The sequence below is a fragment of the Chelonoidis abingdonii genome, chromosome 15, assembly GCF_003597395.2.
Source record: "Chelonoidis abingdonii isolate Lonesome George chromosome 15, CheloAbing_2.0, whole genome shotgun sequence".
In the NCBI taxonomy this organism is placed as follows: Eukaryota; Metazoa; Chordata; order Testudines; family Testudinidae; genus Chelonoidis; species Chelonoidis abingdonii.
The window spans coordinates 25,089,581-25,111,284 of NC_133783.1; the positions used below are offsets into that span (position 1 = coordinate 25,089,581).

A 21,704-nucleotide genomic window follows, 5' to 3' on the forward strand; every position below is an offset into this window, starting at 1 on the left:
AATTCATCACTGCGTTTGGTCTGCTGGTTGAATCAATGGCTTCCCCGGCCCAGGCTGGGTACTGACAGAGAGTGCCACGTGAACATTGATCCATGCCGTAGTAGTATGCATTTTGCAGTGGTTGAGACAGTCACAGAGATGAGTATAAAACCATTTTTGCCGCATATCCACTTTTCATCATTTCAACTACATTTGTTAAGTGTCAAAGACAACCCTTCTCAAGGCTTGTTTTTCAAAACAATAGATTTGGGACATCACAATAAGTTTTGTGTCAGAAGACTGTGATGGCAAAACAGGGCGTAAGGGCTTCACTGCAGGACACCCTACAGCTAGAAGGGCACCCTAAACTCTGATCCAAATATCCAAGAAAGATGGGGAAATTACACTAAAAATAAAACTGTCTTTTGTACACAGGCCCCTTCTGTCTCCTGTCTGACCCCACTGTGAAAATTCCTCCTCAAAGTCGAGAAAGGAGAACCAACAGCCTTAATCAGGTAAATCCATCTCTCTTCCAAAGGCACACCGAAATACACCTGGATTACTTGACTTATTCATATTCAGAACTCAGCCAAACTGCTAGTGAATAAACTGGCTATAGAATTGCCACTATATGAAATCATACACACTGTGTATGTAAACAAAGCAATGCTTTCAACAGTAATTATCACTACCAATTTCTATTTGCATCCACTCAATCTCTGCAACCTCCCACATCCCTTTTAGGACCAGTGCTTTATAAACAATAAAAGAAAAGAAAACCTCACTATGTTCATGAGTGTGAGGACATAATTCTTGACGTGTTCCTTCCCATGGAACCGCACAACTGTATCGTCCACGGCCAGCAAGATCTCAATGTTGTAGTCATCCTTCTTGGCGTGGCGTCTCTTCCGGTCCACTTCACCGAGCCGGTCTTCAATCAGGTCCAGTGAGTTTGGGAGCTCACCCACACTGAAGCTTGGAACTGAAGGGGTGAGAGGAAATGGTGAGAGATTTCAAGGCTGCTTCATGCAGAACAATGTGGGCTTTAGCAATGTTTCCTGGCTCTACTAGTTACCGTACATACTCATTCATAAGCCACATTTTTTTAGTAAAAAAAGGAAGCACCAGAGATGGGGGTCAGCTTATGAACGAGTATAGAGAGGGAGCGGTGGGACACAGCCCCTCTCCTCAACAGAGGGAGCAAGGAGAGGCAGTACACCCAGCAGAGCCAGAAGGGAAGAGGTGAGGCCAGAGTCCCTCCACTTCTGGCCACACTGCTCTGCCGCCAGCCTCCGAAGCAGCTGCAGCTGCGGGGCTGGCAGGCTGCAGCCGTGCCACTCGGCCCCATTGCCCAGAGCAGGCTGTGACTGCATCGCCTAGCCCGCCGGAGCAAACTGTGGCCATACTGCCAGACCCAGACCACTGGAACATGCTGCGGCCGCGCCACTCGGACTGGCCCACCAGTGCAGGCTGCAGCCGCGCTGACCAGCCTGCCGGAGCAGCTTCAGCCAGGCCAGAGACATCCTCCCTTGGCCCTCCCCAGATAAGGTGGGAAGGGATGGGATGAGGAGAGTGTGGGGTTCCAGGCTAGGGGTGGGGTCATGTGGGGGGAGGTCACAGGGGTTACTCCCCTGACTCCCAATTTCTCCCCCACAAAACATTTCCCCACCAGTTGCTGTCCCGGCCCGTCAGGGTAGGCAGCTGGCGTGCCGGGACACTTTGTTTACGCTCGAGGTAAACAAACCATCTCGGCCCACCAGCGGCTTATCCTGATGGCCCGGGAACCAAAGTTTGCTGACCCCTGAATTATAGGGTCAGCTTATGAATGAGTTATAAAAATTTTCCATTTCTACTTAACCGTCTTGGGGGGGTCATCTTATAAACGCACCAGCTTATGATCAAGTATATATGGAACTTGTCTGTTTTCTTATACGCATGTGTCATCTGTAAGTATCAATACCTATAAAATACCTGCCTGCTCCCTGTATTGATTCGCAGCCCCCTACCCTCCAGCCCTATGTTTGTTCCAGTTCCCTCTCCTCCTCCTGAAGGTTCTGGAAGGAAAGACACAGTTTTGTCAGCCTAAGGAATAAAGAAGTGCCTGGTGGCTGTTTAGCAACAAAGCTGCAGTGTCTGTTTTTTTATTCCATTTAAGGAGAAGATGCATGTGTGCTCCAGTTTTTATTCATTGGGGAACTGGAATGCAGTTTTGGCTCCAACGTCCAGAACCAACCATTTCTAATGTCAGCTTTCTCTGGCAGTCACGACTTCTCCAAGCCCAAAGGACTGCTCATCCTGGGTGCCAAGAGGAATGTCACTCTCCATGTCTGCATACACCTTGAGACCCCACACTGTGCCTACTATCTCCCCACCTCTGCCAATAACCATGTGGCTATTTCAGATGCTTTCTATTTCTGCAGTGAAATGTTATCATGTCCCTGATGGGAAAAGAGCAAGTCCAACATGCTGAACATTTTTTGGCTACTATCTTGCTTAAAATCTCTAATGACAGCAATAAGAATGCACCTTCACCTTCACTGTTACTGTTCAGTGTTTGTATCCAGGATTAGGCCCTATTGTGCCAGGAGTTGTACAATACATATAAGAAGGACCATAGACAGGCAAGATATATAGAAGAACGCAGGAAAGTGAAAGGGAATTAGAAGAGTGATCAAAGGGAGACAAAAGGAAACAGAAAGTTAAGACCCAGATCCTCAAAGGCATAGGAAACAGGCAGCTAAATACTTTGAGGAGCTGGGCCAAAATCCATCAGATGTCATTTCTGGAAGCAGCACCTCTTAGTGGCTATTGAGAGCAGGCATTGCCAACACCAGAAAGGATGAGTTAAGGAGCCAGAGCATGTTTTATTTTAAAAGTGACTATCATGGTGGTGAAAAGTACAAGACTAGACATCAAAGAGAGATGACTTCCAAGGACACTAACAGCATGGGAAGCAGGAACATTATCAATCCCACTCCTCACTAAATTCAACACTAAATTCACCACTCAAGCCAAAGATCTGAGTAAGTGCCCCCAAAATGAGTTTTAAGGGTTCTCTGAAGACAATAATAACTTACGGGGCAGCTGGGCAACCTCTCCACCTCCAGGCCTCTTGATAGCCACGTGATTCTTTGATACTTGTGCCCTGTTTGGGAGCATGTCATCTAGCTAAATAAAGCTGGATGACATTAAGAGAATTCCATTGCTTCAAACAGCGAGTCACATAAAGCATTTCTCCCTTCTGGTGTAAGAGTTCTGATCTCCACACAGCACATCTTGCAAGAATTTCTGTATTTGCCAACGTGGGGTTCGTTTTCAAGCAGATGGATGAAGACTGTGAGGCCCAAGCTGTGAAACTGTGTTTAACATTGATCAAGAACATTAAATGTAGCAAAAAAGCTAAGCTCTCACCACAGCTCAGACTTTGGCCCCAGACCCCCATCCTACCACCTTTAAAATAACTTATCCAGTCACAATGTTTCAAGAAATTCCTTCTCTATTTTTACCCTCTCTCCTTTCTACAGAGCAAGCTTTGACAGACACATCACACATTTGCGCCAGAGTTGTCGATCCACTCTTACATGATGTCCTCATTGACCAGGTGCCTGGTTATAGCATAGAATGTGCAGACAGATGGGAAAGACCCAACAAGAATGCAAGTAAGTAAACGCAGCCAGTGGGCTTTGCCTCAGGTGCTATATTCACTCTTCCTATGGTAAAGCCTTTCTTTTTAAAGTGAATTTAGTGCTCATGAAAGGTGCCTGACTGGCAAGTTCGATTACCCACCACATAGCCAACAAGGTGACTTGCAGGGGCCGATTCCCCCTTCCTCTGCACCCTGTGCTATTACTAGTGCAAAGTGGGGGTAACTTATTCCCATTCTGATGGGGTAGTGATTTACATCCACTTTCCCGTCGTGTAAATGATAAGATAAGGTGCAGGGTAACGGAATCATCCGTTGAATCCACACAGGAAACAATGATTTCTGGATGGCATCATCATCACCTGAGCATTCCCATCCTCCAGCCTCCTCTAAACAAGAACTAGTAACAAACATGAAAGACTCCACCTCCAACCAACCATCCCAATAAGTCATTTGTCACCTTCTCTTTGCCCCTATTGCCTCATGACTCTTTTAAAAAATTTTTTATGAGATATACTTAATCTTAAAGAGCAGCTGACATCACATGGGAGACTTTGAAAATCTCATTCTCCTCAGAGATAATTCTGCTCCCGGTATGTGCTGCATTTTTGGTGTGTTTCTTCACCTCCTTCTTTACTACTGAAGTACACAGGCTTGCTAATAGGTTCTTTTCTTTGTTGGGATTTATTTGCTCCTGCCTCCATTCCATGCTGTGTTTGTAACAACACAACTTTTAGCTGTGGAAATGAGTATGATGTTACAAGGAGGAAATAATGCTAAAGAACGTTAACTCTTACTCAAACATATACGAAGTGCCAGTGCTTTACAAACTTTGGTCCTGGTCCTATAAAAAACTTGTGCACGCACTTAACCTTATGCATACAAGTAAAAAAATCAGCAGGACTATTCATGTGTGTCAAGTTAAGCACATGCTTAAGTGTCTACAGGCTCAGGGCTATAAATAAGTCATGCCTCATGCCCAAAAGACCCAATAATCTAAAAAAGAGAAGACAAACACACAGAAGACAAGACACAGGACAAAAGTTCAGGAAAAGGAAGATTTAGGGATTGTTATTTACATCCAGAAAAAAAATCAACACCTAGTTTCACTAAGCATATTCAATTAAAACAAAAACCTGCATCTGCACATCTGTCTTCAAATCAAAAAAGTTGCAAAATTACAAACAGAACCAGCCATTCTAACCTCAATTCACCCTTATCCCAACTGCACTTTACCCTGGTGCTTTAGATCACAAGATGTGAGATTGTCTATTTTATCCTTTCTTCTTGACCTCGTCTCTTTACCTCACTGCTAGGGAAACAAGCGGCTGACAGCAAAATCAATTTATTTTAAAGATAAGTCTCACCTTTTCTTGTTGCCACTAGGAGGGAAGAGGGAGAAAAAAATGAAATTTGAATCAGAACTCGGTTCCAAATGTTGCAATTATGGATTCTCTGGACAACAGACCAAACCATCCAATTATTTTACTTACAGGAAAAGCCTACAGAAAACACTAAACCTAACTAGTACTCTAGCCTCACTTCAAACTCTCAGGCATTAACTCTCATTGGACCTCCTAACAGTAATCAATGCTGAATGTAAATCTGCCAAGAAGATAGTTGCCTCTGTTTAAGTGATCACTCAAGCAATTTTTCATCATTTTTAAGACTTTTTTTGTTCCCTGTTGTTGATAACAATCCATTTGGGGGAGTTAAAATTGAAACGGGTTCCTTTCGGACAATTCTGTTTCCTCCAACACAATTGCCCAGGCTGGCTTGTTACTGTAGGGCAGGGGTAGGCAACTTGCGGCACGTGAGCTGATTTTCAGTGGTGCTCAGACTGCCCGGATCCTGACCACTCCAGTGGTCTGGGGGGCTCTGCATTTTAATTTAATGTTAAATGAAGCTTCTTAAACATTTTAAAAACCTTATTTAATTTAAATACAACAATAGTTTAGTTATATATTATAGACTTACAGAAAGAGACCTTCTAAAAACATTAAAATGTATTACTGGCACATGAAACCTTGAATTAGAGTGAATAAATGAAGACTCGGCACACTGCTTCTGAAAGGTTGCCGACCCTGGTGTAGGGTTTCTCAGATGTGGCTGGGCTGATGGCACTGATTATTTGTTTCTCTTTTTTTCTCACTCTTATTTTTTTGAGGAAAAAGAGCAGACTTCTCAATGAAAAATTAAATCATAAAGACAGTAAACAGTAGGAAAAAATTAAGGAGGCATGATGTAGGCCTAACAACTAGACACCATCATTTACATATATTGTCATGATACTTAAGGCCCTAGAAAAGCAGGTGTAGAAATGTTGGATGGGGCCATCTCGAAGTGGATTGAACAAAGCTGACTCCACCCTCCTGATTCCCTAGCCCTTCACCCCTTTCTCCACAGCAGCCTGGATGGGAAATGCTCATGGCCCTTAGTTCTCCACACCCTGCAAACGATGACTCTCCCTGAGGGTAAATGGTGATCTATAGATATTGGAGACTAGAGCGATCTAGTCTGGGCTCCAGATAGTTACAGGGATCTCTCACCAGTTTTGCAAATATAACTGAATGAAAGTGAGACTGATTACACCCATGAACCAGATAAGCTTTACCATCCCCAGACACCACTGTCACACTGAGATAGAGGGATCCAGGGGGAGTAGCGCTTAGAACAAAGACTGGAAATCATGAGACCTAATTTCTAATCTCATCTCTGACAATGACCCCATGTGTCCTTGAGAAAGTCACTTAACTGTCTTTGTAAGAAAACCTACTTTACAGGAGTACTGTGAGGCTTAATCAGTTATTGTTCATGAAGCACCCTGAGAGTTTCAGGTGGAAGGTATTATAGAAATGCAAAGTATTACTATTATCATTACTGGTTTCTTAAAACTGGCCTTCCAATAAAGGCATCTTTACGGCATTATGACCAAGTACCAGATCTTTAATTGCATTGAAACCCGCACAGAATTCAAAAACATGCCTTATCATACTGAAGAGAATAAATAAATTCAGTGACAGCAGACTTCTCCATTTCAGTGTTTATCCAGGGAGAGGAGACTTGGGGTTTTCTCTGCACCCAGTCACCTGCATTTTTATTTTTCTACAGATGAAACACATATCATTTCCATTCATTGGAACAAAATTATGGAGCCGAGTCATTGCAAGGTACTTTTACTGGATTTAGGAGACTCTGGCTGCCAAATTCTCTGGTGCTTTAGGGCATAAAGAGGTCATTAAGTTTAACTGAGCTCCAAAGGATTTTCACCAGGATTCCTCCCACTTCCCAGCACAGGTATCATGGCTGAGCAAACAGCATGGCTAGCAGTGATTGTCAACCCCCAGAAAGTTCCCTGGGAGCTGTGGGTAGCCAAGCATAATCTAAGAAGCACCATGGACGAATATACACCTGGTTCAGGGAAACACAAAGGTTGCTGAAAGCTCCCCTTATCAATCAGATTTTGTGCCCTAGCGCAGCTCAGCGAGAGCAAGTGAAGCATGTGCATGCAGCATGTAGTAAAGTCACACACACACACACAAACACACAGAGTCCTACCTTCATTATGAAGATCCTTGTGTGATTCTGCTCTTTCCTGTCTGACAGCAGATCTGCGGTAGATCACGTGTGCCCTCCCAATCTCTTCCTTCTCCTGCTGCCCCTTCTCCAAAGGCTCAATGAAAAACTCACTACTGTCTGTCCGAATCAGGCCAGCCTTGAATGCACAAAACAGAAAGGGGAAAAGGAAAGAAAGAAAGAATATATATATACATTCACGGTACTGCTAAAAGAGTGCATTAAAGAGAACATGCAGACATGGAGTGAAAAGGAACCTCAGAGTACACAAGACCACCTCCATAACAGTGCAGACCAAGGCAATTTGCATTAAACTCTTTGGCACTAGAGCATCACTGTTCACTACAAAAAAAGAAAAAAGAAGAAAATGCAAAAGTCTCACGGGCAACAGCCAACTCCTAGAGTAAACTCGGATATTATATTTAATTAATAAACTACCAATAATGACAGCTGGTGATGGAAATCAGGATAATCCGAAGTCAGCAAATTCACTTTACTTATGACCTTAAATTCAAAGATACACCCTTGCACATTTGTTAGCCTACCCTTCTTAGACCTCACGTTATTGCCAGAGCCATTTTTGCCAATATTCATGGAATTTGGAAATTAACTGATGAGATTACTTGCACAGAAAGGTATTACTCAACCATGAGTGTGGCAGTATTGGTCTCTTATGGCATAAGCTCTTTAGAGCTGTGACCAGTCTTCTGTGAATTTTCTCTGAAGAGGCTAGTACACCTGTATGTGCTATAAAAGAAAATAAAATAAAATGCATATCAATAAAGAAAGAAATTTACTGACATATTCAGTTGTTTCTACTCCAGAACACTGTCTTATGTTCCATGATAATTTACAAAAACATACTAAACCCTAAAGATTTGAATAATCCTTATGATATTGCCTTAGATCCCTTAGACATTTCTCAAAACCATTTTAAACACCTTTGCAATATTTAGAGTTGTTCACTCAAAACCCTGCAGAAATTCCCATTTCAGCCCCAATACGGCAGATTTCTCCTCCTTGTATCTTCCATTGGCTCCCCCTTCTCCACCACATGAAGGGCAAGCTTGCTATCTCCATCTGTAGCCCTTTACAATTAAGCCTTGCCCTATCCATTTGGTGCATTTTACCATAATGTCAACTTCCACCTGTTCTTTACCAACATATTAGCCTTTGTCATCTGCCAGTATGTTGCTTTCTCAAACACCTCCATGTTTCCTCTGATGCCACTCCTTATGAGTGGGAAAAACTCCCTGAAAAGAGCCACAAGGCCTCCACCTTATCTCCTTCAAATATCTCCTTAGAAGTACCTTTACTGTCATGTCTACAATACAGCTGGTTAGTTCAGCCCTCTTCCTATTGTACTCACTTTACTGCTGTCTTGCCTTGGACAGCATCTTTGTAACATTCACATTTTGCATCTTGTCATAACCTAAGTCACAAGTTCTTTGGGGCAGGGACTGTCCTACTAAGTGTCTGTAGAGTGCATAGTATAATGTAGCCCCAATCCTTAACTGGTGCCTTTAGGTCCTACTTCAATACAAATAATAATTTCTCTTTGTTTTCCATGCCCCATTATTCCCCTTACAGTAACATGTATAGGAACAACTCATCACTTTCCATGAAGGGCCTTCATCTGCAACCTTTCCATCAGTCCAAGTAGCAGTACTTTCTTTGGGAGATTCAAGAGAAGTATCTATTCAAATCAAATCTGTTTTGCAAAACTGATTGACAATCTATCAGAGAAGACAGATTGAGTGGGCATCTTTTAGCTGTTTAATTTCCTTTGACTCTTGACCACCAACTGTCATAAAAGGTCCCTCAACTTCTCCTTCTTGATGTAAAAGAGGAATGAATGAAAAAGCAATTTCAAGCTAAGCTCCTTATGTGGTTACAAAATCCCTTTTCTTTTGATCAGTTACAAGGGTGGGATCCATCATCTGTCATGCACTCTTGCTTTCAAACTCTAGCAACCCTCCAGGGCCCTCCCCAAAGAGGAGATGATAAGGACAAAGAGGGAAATCAGCCATTCTACCAAACATATTAATTCCACTCACAGCTACAAGAGGATGATCATCCTTGGCCATGAAGCCTTTTGAGAACATTGGATTAAAACCACTGTATAAATACAAAGTATTATGACTAGTAATACCTTCCAGACAAGGAAAAGATGTATGAAATAACAAATGTTATTAGAAATGTTTTCTGGCTACCACCTGTTCTTCATTAGCATTAAGCGTTCATTAAATTTACCTTGAAATTGACCAAATCAGTTATGCACTGAAACTCCAGCTGGCTAGGACCTTAGGCAATCAAACAGAAATCACACACTGAGGGATGTCTAGTTTTAGCAAAAACAAGTACCACGGTCTAGCAGTCACCAAGTCCTTATATCAGATCATTTTTACTTCATCCAGTGACCAAGAAGCAAGTTCTTTCACAACAGACACATCACAGTGCCCTTGGAAACTCAGCAGGAGGACTAAATATCTTTCACAGTTTTAATTTTTTTCCCCTTGTTATTAATCAACAGGCTCCTTCAGGAGTTTGAAACTTTAACACTGTCATGTTATGAGAGTTGTTGGCTTCCATCATGCACATGTATGGTAATTTGCTCCTGCAGGCTTGCCCCATGAAAGATGGGCTGTCCACACTGGCTTATTATTGTACGAATGCCTATGAGTACCAGGCTGAGCATACTGATTTGTTTCTATAATATTGCCTATGAGCGCTGGAGCTGTACATACTGGGTTACACATCAGTACTAGGCTACTGGAATTTCTATTTAAGTGCATTGAAAAGCACTGTTTTACAAGAAGTACAGACAAATGACTGGACTTGGGAGACATATTTAGATGGGACAGGAAAGGCAAATCTGGGGCCCTTCCAACTGACTGTGTCATTTGATTCCCTTCATATTTGTGTACGGTCGTATTCATTGTGGCATTAGCCAACCTGGCTTGCTTGTACTCCACCGAATTTCCTGCCCCACTTCAGTTTTATTAGCTGCTTAATGCTTTTGGAAACAAGTTTTTCCCCAGGAAAATAGGTATATTTAGTTGTTCGAGGATCATAACAATGGCCTAAAATACCATTTCTCAGGCCCTTTCCGTTTTACTATAGCCTTATGAAGGTCTTGTTTCTGGCTGCTTCCCAAGGCTCCGATTAACATAATTACAACTGCACTCTGTTACTAGCTGGTGGCACAGCCCAGGATAGACTTGATCAATGCTGCTCTGACGCCAATCCCTCCTTTCCTCTACCCCTGCCTTTTTTCTTCCTTCTCTTCAGATTCCCCTTTTCTGTTCTCTTCTCCCCCTGTGATGTAATCTTATAGAAGCTCATCATTGGGTGGTGCAGTTCTGACAGAGGTAACTTTCTATCTGTTATCTTGGGCTTTTCTTTAGCTCCCATCAGCATAGTGTCTAAACGTTTTTCGTTCCTTTTCTTCCTCCCTCTGAACATCTCATTCTTAAGAATTGGGATGGCAGAATCAGCATTGTCAGCCAGTCTTTATTCTCCTCTTCTTCTCTCCTCCTTTTCACATCTCTTTGTTCTCCCAACTCCTTTCCTTTCTCCTTCCTTCAACTCTTACTATTCTCCACCCTCACTTCCTTAATCTGTTTGCATATTACAATCCTATTAACTAAAATGCCTTAACAGTCTTGAATCTTATTATTAAAACTTTAAATATTCCTCCTGGCTATGAAAATTGTGCTTTCCAAAGTGGAACAGGACCACAGCAGTAGTTTACTGCTCATGGAAACATCCACTGACCATTCAACATTATATAAGATTGATTTAATGACAAAGCCCACCTGTTACACAAATATCGTTTCTTGGGCTTTTCCTTACTTCACTACTTTAAAAATAGAACATTTAACACAAAGATCTTTGCTTTCCCTATAGTTTCCTGTACTCCCTACACTATTATTGAAGAAGGCTGTGTTTGAAGATGGGCTTCTCACGTTTGCAAGCCAGCTCCTCCTCTTTGATCATGTAGTGTGAACTCATGACTTTCTAACCATTCTATTGGCCACGGAGTGCTGAAGCCATTCATTAAGGGGACAGTCAACCCAGTTAGGCCCCCAAATGTACCACTCTTTGAAGGAAGATATATTCCTGGTGGATTTTATTATTTTATAGCTTTAGGCCTAAATTTTCAAAAGTCACTAGTGATTCTGGGTGCCTCCGTTTCTGGGTGGCCAACCTGAGACACCTTAAAGGAGCCTGATTTTCTGAGAGTGTGTGCTCAGTACTTTCTGAAAACCAGACCCCTTTAAGATGTCCACTTGAGCACCTAAAATCACTGATCACCACCTAGGATCTATCTAGTAAGTCTACCAAGAGTACGCTACCTAGAAAATTTAGACCATACACATATACATAAGTAAAAGGGATACACAAGAGATAGTTGCGTAACTATTAGATAACTACAGAGCCATATGATATGTTGCAAATATCATGCAACCTTCAGCTTCACAGGCCCTTCCACATTTCTGGGTAGTACTAGGGCATCAGTTTGTGTGTCCTGCTGGTGCACACCATCTCAGCTCTTCACCCTGGTTCTCATAAACCCAATTACAATGGCACAGAAAGATTACACTGTCAAAAAATGCAAAGCCATCTTACTCTACTTTTCCTTCAGATTCCTAAGAACATTACTATGCACTCACAGATGTTAACTTTTTAAAAACTCTGCACATGTGAAAAATACTTGAAGACACTTGGTGACATTTAAAGGCAACAAATGTAACATGGATAAAATACCTTTTATGCAACACATCACCTGGGAAAAATCCTGTGAATCAGCATACTGGGACAATCATAAACTTAGTCCAGACGAGTGACATTTAATTACCTAGGCACAGATCCCCAGAGGTAGTTAGGTGCCTAACTCCTATTGAAATCACTTTAGTGCTATAACTGGAATGTGCTTAACAAGGTGCTATTGCATACCCTGATTTTAGCTATGGCTGTCTCTTTCACTGTATTAAGATCCTTTCCTACCATTGTCAAGTCTTCAAGATATGGAAAAAGCTCAGTAGCTAATGCAGGGAACAAAGCATCGGAGAGTTGCCAACATTGCATTTCAAAAATTAGGGACTGTTTTCTTAGCACCCTCGCCCCACCTCTCCTCCCAATATTATTAATAAATAATAATCAGTGCTCACCTACATTCACCAGGGCACTTCTTGCTTCTTTTTGAAGCACTCAACAACTCCCAATCTTGTTGTACAGAGACGAAAAAATAAGGGACATCCCTCGTAATAAGAGACTGTTAGTAACCATACTCACAGGGTCACTCCTATTGAAATCAGTGGGAGTTGGGAATCTAAATAATTTGAGGATCTGGGCCTTACTACCCGCTGGACCTGTATTTAAAAAGGTTGGGTATGTTGCTTGAATGGCGTATCAGAGTTGAGTATCAAATCAAAGTTAACCTCCTGTTTCCATTTCCTATAAATGCCACAAATTGACAAAAGTAATGCGTGTTTTGTCTGTCCTACCCATCACTTTGCTAAATTCTTTTCTGCTTCCCTTAGCCACTTACTAATAGTGCTGATTAATAAATAATAGTAATTTCTGTAGTGTTTTTTCATATTTACAAAGTGCTAATTAACTTCATAATGCTCAAAACTAAATTGGTTGACATTTTTAAACAAAATTTAAAATAAAATAATAATAATAATAATAATTAATAATAATAATAGACTGTTTTTCAAAATTGAAAACTTCCACAAAGCCAGTCTGGGTTTTCCTTTTTCAAAGTTTTCCTGAGATTTTTTTTTTTTAACAAAAAGTGTAATATTAATTATTCTTTCATGTGGTTATCATACTTTGTTTGTCATTTTTCACCTTTCATTTGACATTTTCAGTTTGTTTTGTTTATTTTTTAACATTTATTTTCCACTGCCAGTTTTGATAAGCCACACAATGCAATCATTTCCAAACAGATCGTTTTGATTTTGAAGATTTTCAATTTAAAAACAGAAAAAAAATCATTTCAAAAAATTGCTGACTTGAAAAAAAAACAAATGCCACTGCATTTTTTTTGTTTTGTTTTGTTTCCAAAAACAAAAGAAAATATTTTTTGCTTAAGCTTTAAGAACCCCTGTGAAATTTCTGTTGGTGTTTGAACCAATTCTATTTAATATCCATAAAATGTAAGTATTTATTATTTTCCCTTTTTTAAAGATGGGGTAATAAAGCACAGAGTTTTGACCCCTGACCCTGCAAACTCTTACACATATGCTTCACTTAACTCACATGAGTAGTTCCACTGATGTCAGTGAGACTCCATGAAGTCTATGGGGATTCTACATTAAGCATGTGCTTAAGGAAATCACTGAAACACGCATTTAGGCACAGATTTTTAAAGATATTTAGGCATTACTGTGCTCAGTATTGCAATACTACCTGATTTAGGAGCCTATGTCTAATTTTCATAAAGGGATCCCTAAGTGCCTAAGTCTCGTTAAAAATCTTGTCCTTAGTGACTTGAGCAAAGCCACACAGTTAATCAGTGGCAGAGCTGGGGTTAGAATATGGGAGTACCTGGTTCCCAGTGCATTTCTGCAGTTTTGGAATTGTGCACACTGCAAATTACGTATGGTCCAGAAAAAAAGTCATACTTTCTTGTCAATTAGATACAAAATCCATGATGACTTTGGAGAAAAATTACTCGCCTGTGCTTTTTTACATTCCTGTGAAGCTAACTGTTGTGGAATAATATTGAGGCAAACAATTCAGTAAAATTCAAAAGAGGATTAGACATTGTGAGCCAGATTTTCAAAGTCAGACAAATCCAAATTACTGTGCTTGCCTAATTTATGTTTGCAAATCTTTGATGCATGTGTGTAAATCAACTGCTTGTGACGCTTAGCTGCCCATGCATTATGAATAGTTGATTATAGTATGCACATAGAAGATTGCCATGTATATGTTAGACAAGTGCAAAAATGTTGACTGCTTCATTTTTGAAAATCTGGTCCTATATGAGAAAACACTATGAATTTACACTAAGAACAACTAAACTTTAAGGGCTTTAAATCCTCATGTTTTAGGATATAAACTGGCAACAGGAATAAATAATCCTCACCTTCATACACTATAGTGTCATACATTTTTAGTAGTGTATTATACCAGGGGAGTTTGCCTGGTTCTGAAACATCCAGCCTTAGTCAAGAACAGAGGCTGAATACTCAAGTAGTCACTGAGCAGCTTGAATGTTAGTCATGCTGCATACAGGAACATCTTTCCTTCAGAAAAAAAACAATGGTGGTTTAGCAATTCAAGCAATCATATTGCCTGAATATACGTGGGTAATTTTGAATTTTCTTTTGAAACAAAGTCATAGCTGTACATCTACTAGTGACATATCCCAAACCAAACCAAACCATACCAGGAGCCTAATATAATTTTACTTCTCCTGACAGACCCAGGACCAACCATTTCAGTGAACTAAATCACATGTTTCTCTCAGGAATCTTCTCTGCAGAGCAGCTCCAGAGTTTCAGCAGCTCAGAGCCAAGAGAGATTGCTTGGCACAAAATCCTGGCAGCCCCAGGACAAGACAAAGCAGGCAATGCTTCAGCAATCATTGCCAATGTCTGCAACCACTGCCAGCTGCCTGTGACCACTGCCAGACGCCTGGTACAAGATAGTGTTTCAGCAATTAGGGTAAAGAGGGGGAGGTGATTACATCTTAAGATACTAATGATTTTGTTAATTATAAATTTGAAAAATGACAAACTTCAGAGCTTCCCATATCAGTGTAGAAACACTAACAGTTTCAGTGCACAAAAATTCCATTGGCTTTTTGCACTACTGGTGTTCTTCTATCACTGGAAAAAAGAGGAATAAACAATAAATAGTTCTGCTAGCATACTGCTGTTGTGGGAGGCACGGGGATATAAATTGCAGTAGACTGAGTATTAACTAAGGAAATTACAAAAGAGCATTTTTACCAGCAGGGGACACAGAGTCATTTGTAAAGTCTACAGTGATGCTGAGTGTAAGCTTCCAATCCATTTATCAAAGTCCAGAATTCCCACTGCAAGGCAAGTGAAACACTAATGACTAATGTGTGCACTTAATCTATAATCAAAGTATTCTAATAAATAAAAAAGTAAAGCACAAACCACAGCAGCCTTTCGGGTTCTTGAAATCAGGGCTTTGGAGCTGTGCTCCAGCTCCGAGCCAGCTGCCGCCTGCTCCGGAGCTGCTCCGCACTCCAGCTCCAAGCTCCGCTCCAAAGCCCTGCTTGAAAGAGAAGGAAGGCTCTCAGAATGTACAAGTTTGCCCATTCTAAAACCAGTATTGTTTTATTTAAATATTTCAGCTGTGTAAGAATTAAAGTGACACAGGAAAAAGCTCTCAGATGCAACAACCCTGGTTCAAAATACTTAGCCTGAATCTTTACAAGAGGGTTATTGGGTCATCAGTGATTAAATGAGTTTACCACTTTTGGTCTTGCCCCTACATCTCTGCTCCATCCATTGACATCAGGAGATCCAGTAGCAACACACTATTTTAAGTACCACACCTGCCATAGTGGATGTCAGAAAACATGGGCTCTATTCTGCCCCCCATCCTCTGCAAATGCAGCGTGAGGGTGCCTGTCAGCATGAGTCATCTTCCATTATTCTCTCTGCTCCTCATATCCTTAGATTCACATGGACACTCTGCACACAAGCCTCCTCACTATCACTATGGTTAGAGCATCATGAGGTAGTTCCATGACAAATGCATGAATACCTTTTTATCACAAATGGCCTAATCCTTAAGTGTGTGTTAAAACAAATCCCATTGTAGTCAATGAGAGTTTTGCCTAAGTAAGGAGTTCATGACTCAGTTCCTATTTATCAACATCTATGCCTTGTAAAGTGCTTCACTCTTTTTGTGTGTGCATGCACGAGCGAGCCAGGGAATATGTTCCTCTGACAGGGCTTTATTAAATGGGCTCCATTCCAGGATGGTGCCATTTGATTTTACTCAGCATCACTCGTAGAGCTCATTTAGCTTTCTGAATACAAAATTACTTTCCAAAATCTATTTCTATTGATGTTGTATTTGGATATCACTCAGAGGATAGATTCTGCCGTCCACACTCATACTAAATAGTGCCTTACTCCACAAGTAATCCTGATTACTCACGAGTAAGATACTACTCAATATAAGTAATATGGAGAAATATGACCCACATTCACCAGCCAGACAACTGGTCATTAGGAACAAGTTTCAAACCATTTCCTTTATTCCCTTTGATATTTTCAATGGTTGGGAGAAAAATTACATTGTTTTGAGTGCCACTCAGCTGCTGGTAAAAATGGCAGAACTTGCAGGGGTGCTAATTAGAGCCAATTATAACTTGATTGACCTGACTTGTACCTTTTAAAATACTAACTAGAACTAAATCTGTCTTGGCAAGATGGAAATATTGTTGCTAACTTAAGAAACTCACTGTTTTATGGAGCTGGCTGTAGTTTTCAGTCAAAGATAATTATCAAAGCAGGGCTTGCCCTAATCAGTCTTTGTGACAGGATTCCACCATAAACACTCGTAAATATATTTAAAATATTATAGTAAACTTATTTCTATCTAGGCTCAACCTTTACAAACAGTACTGGGGAAGGAGGTTGGAGGATGAGTGGGTGGGATGGGAGGAGTGTGAGTTCTTCAGTGATTGTCAATGTACACTGAGGGGCAGTGGAATTCACAGAGCTGGAGAGATGCCATCCTTCCAAACAGAAGTCAGACAGTTGGGCCCTGAGATGGCCCCCCATTAATGTTTCCTCTATAATCAGTGAGTAAAAGAAGCTCAAACCCCCACAAAAATATAAAATTATCATTTCATCTGGATAAACAGTATTGGGAAGAAGTGATACCTGAGCAGAGGTGCCATCCTTCAGCTTAGACATTGAACTGAGCTCTCTTTCATTTGGAAACCCATCAATAGGAGTTCATCCCTACTATATTCTGTTGCAGTAGAAGGCAGCATTGTGTTAAGCTGGCAACTGTGTGGCCCACATTACTGGTATATAAGCACAGAAGCTGTCTATCTCATGGGGAGCTGATCACATTTCTAAGGGCCAGATTCTGATATCTATACTCATGTTGGGTAGCTCCTTACTCCAGGAGCAGTCCAACTGAAGTCAATGGTGCTATTCAATAAAAGAAGGGGTAACAGAATCTGGCCCTAAAAAGGGTAAAGGATAAACCTGTTGCCCTGATCTACATTCCTTCCTCTGATTAACCAGGTTCTGATGTTTGACAATTGTTGTCATAGGTGCATGATAACTGCGGCATTTAGCTAGAGAACTCTGTATCTGACCCATCACATTGGAAAGCAGCGTACAATTCCCTAAACACGAAAGGCACCATTCAAAACCAAATTCTGTTCAATAATAAAATTTATTGCACAGATAGTATGTTTCAAATGAGACAATATATTTAAAATATTACAAAATAAATAGCCTTTTTGAAATATGTTATGGCATAGTACTCTGCACCTTAAACCGATCCCATATGTCATAATTTGGGCAGCAGTGTAACACACTTCCAGTATATTTTATACATTGTTACATGTGGAATAAATTGTATAAAACACAGCAAAATATGGAACAAATATACTGAAACTAAACTAGAGATCTTTTTAGCCACTTGGATAACTCTAGACCAGAACATTTCTTGCAAATGAATATGGGCTTGATCCAGCACAGTTCTGCGAGGTGAAGTTACTGGGAATTGAGGTCTTTATCTGCCCTATTTACCCTGTTGGTCCTGTGTCACAAACTCAAGAACATGCTGAGTGGCAATGTGAGAGGTGTCTAAATATTCTTCTTTCAGACTTCAAAGTGGGAGCTAAATTCTCCCCTCAAATATGTTTGCCTCATTCCCATTAAAGTCAATGAGAATGGGACGCTCATTTATCCTGACGGTAAAAATTATTCTTACAGCACTTTGGATTGAAGCTGAATGATCAGGAACCAAAAAGATTAGCTTCAAATGTGAAGAGAATTATTGAAATGGGACCCATATGTACAGAATTAGTGCACAACTATGTCTGAGAAACGTGACTCCCATGCAGACTAAATTTCCAGCTTCCTCCTTTGACTTGCTCAATCTTCCAAAAAGAATAACCGGCTATATAATAAACGCATAACCCTGCAACCAATCAAATGAAAGCTACATAGCTATTTTTTTAAAAGATTTAATGCTCAAGAAAAATGAGAGAACAGAACTGGGTTGAGCCTGGCACAGTACAGGCAAGAATTGTTCAAGTTTTTCCTGCAAACCTTTGCCAGCACACCTCAGTCTTGATCTTCAACATCTCCTACTGCTCTATTCTGGGCTTCTATGCAACCTTGTGTATGCACATCAATTCTGACCTGCAACAACCTTCCTGTTCTAGTTATGGGCCTCTCCTTACCAGAGATTGCCAACAGTGCAAAAGTGTGCCAAAATGAGAAGCGGTTTTGTGATGTTTATGGACAGGAACTATTCTGAACTCATTGTTACTTGTGCCCTAAATTGGAATTTGAATCTAGGTCTTGCAGAGGTGAAAGTCAAGGGGAGAGAATCACTCCACTAATTAGCTCTTCAGCCAAAACAGGGCCTCATTTTGATCTCACTTACACCACTGCAAATGAGGAGTGACTCCATTCAACTGATAGAGCTAGACCCCAGTAAAATCAGTCTCAGTGGAACTGGTATCATGCCTATAGTAAGCAATTAGATATACCTTCCTATGAACCTTTAAACAAGTGATCTGTCTCCCTCCTAACACTAAGCCCATGCTCCAGAAATTACAAGCATAATCCTAAAAGACCAACATCTACATTTGGGGTCTAATCCTCCTCCTATTGAGATTCATGGCAAAACAATCATTATATTCAATGAAAGCAGGAGTAGCCCTTGTGGAGGAACTTACATAGTGCACAACTCTGGGGAAAAAAAGATTCAAAAAGAAATTTATTTATCCCTTCACTTTCTTTGTTGCTGCTTCTTAAAGACAATGGGCCCTGCTTTTCTGTTGTAAAATGCTAGCAGTCTGATGTGGTCGCATTTTACACTTACTCTGCCCTGGAGTAAATGACTAGTTGCAGGATAACAGAGAATGAGACTCACTGATGTATAAATAAATACATTTCCACAACCACCTAAATTCGTCTTCTGCTGGTCCCTGCTGTTAAGTCACAACCTTGTGTTCAAAGCATCAAAACATCAAAAAATGGCAAAACTCCCTTTGCCTTCAATGCGGCCTGGATTTCACCCCAGGTCTGTTCCCCTGGAATTGACTGTGATGTCACAAATTCAGCATTATATTGTTAGTGCTGCATCAAAAAGGAGAAAGAGAAGTGATTTAAAGGAGAATAAACCTTTGCTTCTAAAAAAATCCTCCTTGATAATTAGCAAAGAAAATTATGAAAAACACAGGCATTGATCAAACTAACTAGTGGTCAAGTATATTATTTTAGCATTTTTCCCCAAAATGGGTGTCCATCTTTACACCTGAATCCAGTGTCTCATATAACAGCAGGATATGTTCTCTTCCTATCAGCAAATGACCTCTGCAATTAACAAAACACAGTGACTTCAAGATACACAAAGAAAAGCAGAAAAAAATGTCAAGGGCTGCTCCTGATCTGTGTCTGTGCAACATTCAATTGCTCTAATTACTGTTCCCATAAAAATACTTGGAATCTTAGCTCAATTTCATGTGTGTATATGTATAGTAAAACACTGCCAAAAAAATGAGATTCCTTAGCTTCCAAGAAAACTAAGGAGCCTGAAGGGGACTATGTCTGGAGGGGAAAGTGTGATTGCAAGCCAAAGGATTATAGCTATTCCACTCTTAGGCCACGTCTAGACTACGCGCCGGATCGGCGCGTTAAAATCGATTGCTCGGGGATCGAAATATCGTGTCTGGTCTGGACGCGATATCTCGATCCCAGAGCGTGCTTAGATCGATTCCGGAACTCCAGCTAGACGACCGGACTTCCGGATTCGACACAGCGAGCCGCGCGGATCGATCCCGCGCGGTGAAGACGGGTGAGTAAATCGATTTTAGAAATTCGATTTCAGCTACGCTATTCTCGTAGCTGAAATTGCGTATCTAAAATCGATTTAATCTCGTAGTGTAGACCTGGCCTTACTGTTACTGAACTCAGGGCCACCTCTGGAGCTAATATGAAAGACAAGGACTCAACAGCCTATTATAAATGCACCTGAGCTACCCATGACAAAATTTTCAAACACAGGTCCCAACAGCTAGTCATAAAAATGGGAGACGCTGTGGGCTCAACACCTTTGAAAATCAGGCTACCTATTTACATGTGTAAATATGGATTTCGGACAATAATTTTAAGCACTTTCTAAAAACTCATGGTCCCAGTTCCCAGTTTTGACACAACATAATTTATCTGTACATGTTCTTCATTTGAAGCACTTAACTTTATCAACACTGTGTGGCACATCTACACTGCAATAAAAGGCACACAGAACGGCCATGGCTGGCCTGGGTCAGCTGACTCAGGTTTGCGGGGCTCAGGCTGTGGGGCTAACAATTGCAGTGTAGATGTGCAGGCTCAGGCTGGAGCCCCGGCTCTGAAATCCCACGAGGATGCCCAGGCTGCAGCTCGAGTATCTACACTGCTATTTTCAGTCCTATGGACTGAGCCCCATGATCCAGAGACATTTGATCTGGGCTCAGAGCCTTGGGGCCACAGGTTTTTTACAGCAGTGTAGATGTACCCTTAGTGACCAAGAGATCCTATGTGTCCCACACAAGCTATACTGGAACGTAAGAGCTATATTCTCTTTTTGAAGTTTGTGGATAACTGCTAGTAAAGTTAACAATTACAGGACATGTACATAACAAAGGGAAATGAAACACCCCTTTGGCCAGATTCTCCCCTATTAAAGGGGCAGGTCTGTACAGCTCTGCTATGCGATTATGTACGTGTTCTTCTAGATTTCCCAATTATCTTACTGCCTACCTTGTAAATCAACACACCCACCTTTTCTACGCTTAATCACATCTGCAAATCAAGTGTGGTTATGGTCAGAAAAGTAACTATAAATATTACCTTGAAAATGCTGCCTATATCTGTTCCCTGAATGACTGCTGAATTTCTGAGTTTTATCTACTACAACCAAGCTTTTATTCCCATTCAACCTTAGAGGTCCACTATGGGGGCCGGATCCTCAGCTAGTGTATATTGTCATAGCTCCAGTGAAGGGAATGGAGCTATGACAATTTACGCCAGCTGAGCATTTGTCCCTGCATGCAGAAGAGCAAAACTAGATACTACTTTGGACAAAAATGTCATTTGACACCCTGAAATCACAGTCTGCACTTAGGTCCTGTCTTTCTGACCCCTCCTCTCCCAACTTGGAGATGCCACTCCCATTCCAGGTACTTGGACTAATGATGGGAAGGAACTTGCTGCTTGGGGAAAGGCTACTTACGTTTTAGCAAGAGAACAAGAAATGCAATGTC

At 41.0% G+C, this 21,704-nt stretch overlaps 1 protein-coding gene across 1 annotated transcript in view; it reads right to left on the reverse strand.

Moving 5' to 3' along the window:
- The window catches only part of ADAMTS14 (ADAM metallopeptidase with thrombospondin type 1 motif 14), an 89,202-nt gene that overhangs the window by 60,144 nt on the left and 7,354 nt on the right, over positions 1–21,704 (reverse strand). The window contains exons 3-4 of the mRNA XM_032782722.1: positions 7,181–7,337; positions 765–961 (exon numbers count right to left, since the gene is read on the reverse strand). Of these exons, the coding sequence (XP_032638613.1) occupies positions 765–961; positions 7,181–7,337 (354 nt within the window). The remainder of the gene's footprint in view (positions 1–764; positions 962–7,180; positions 7,338–21,704) is intronic.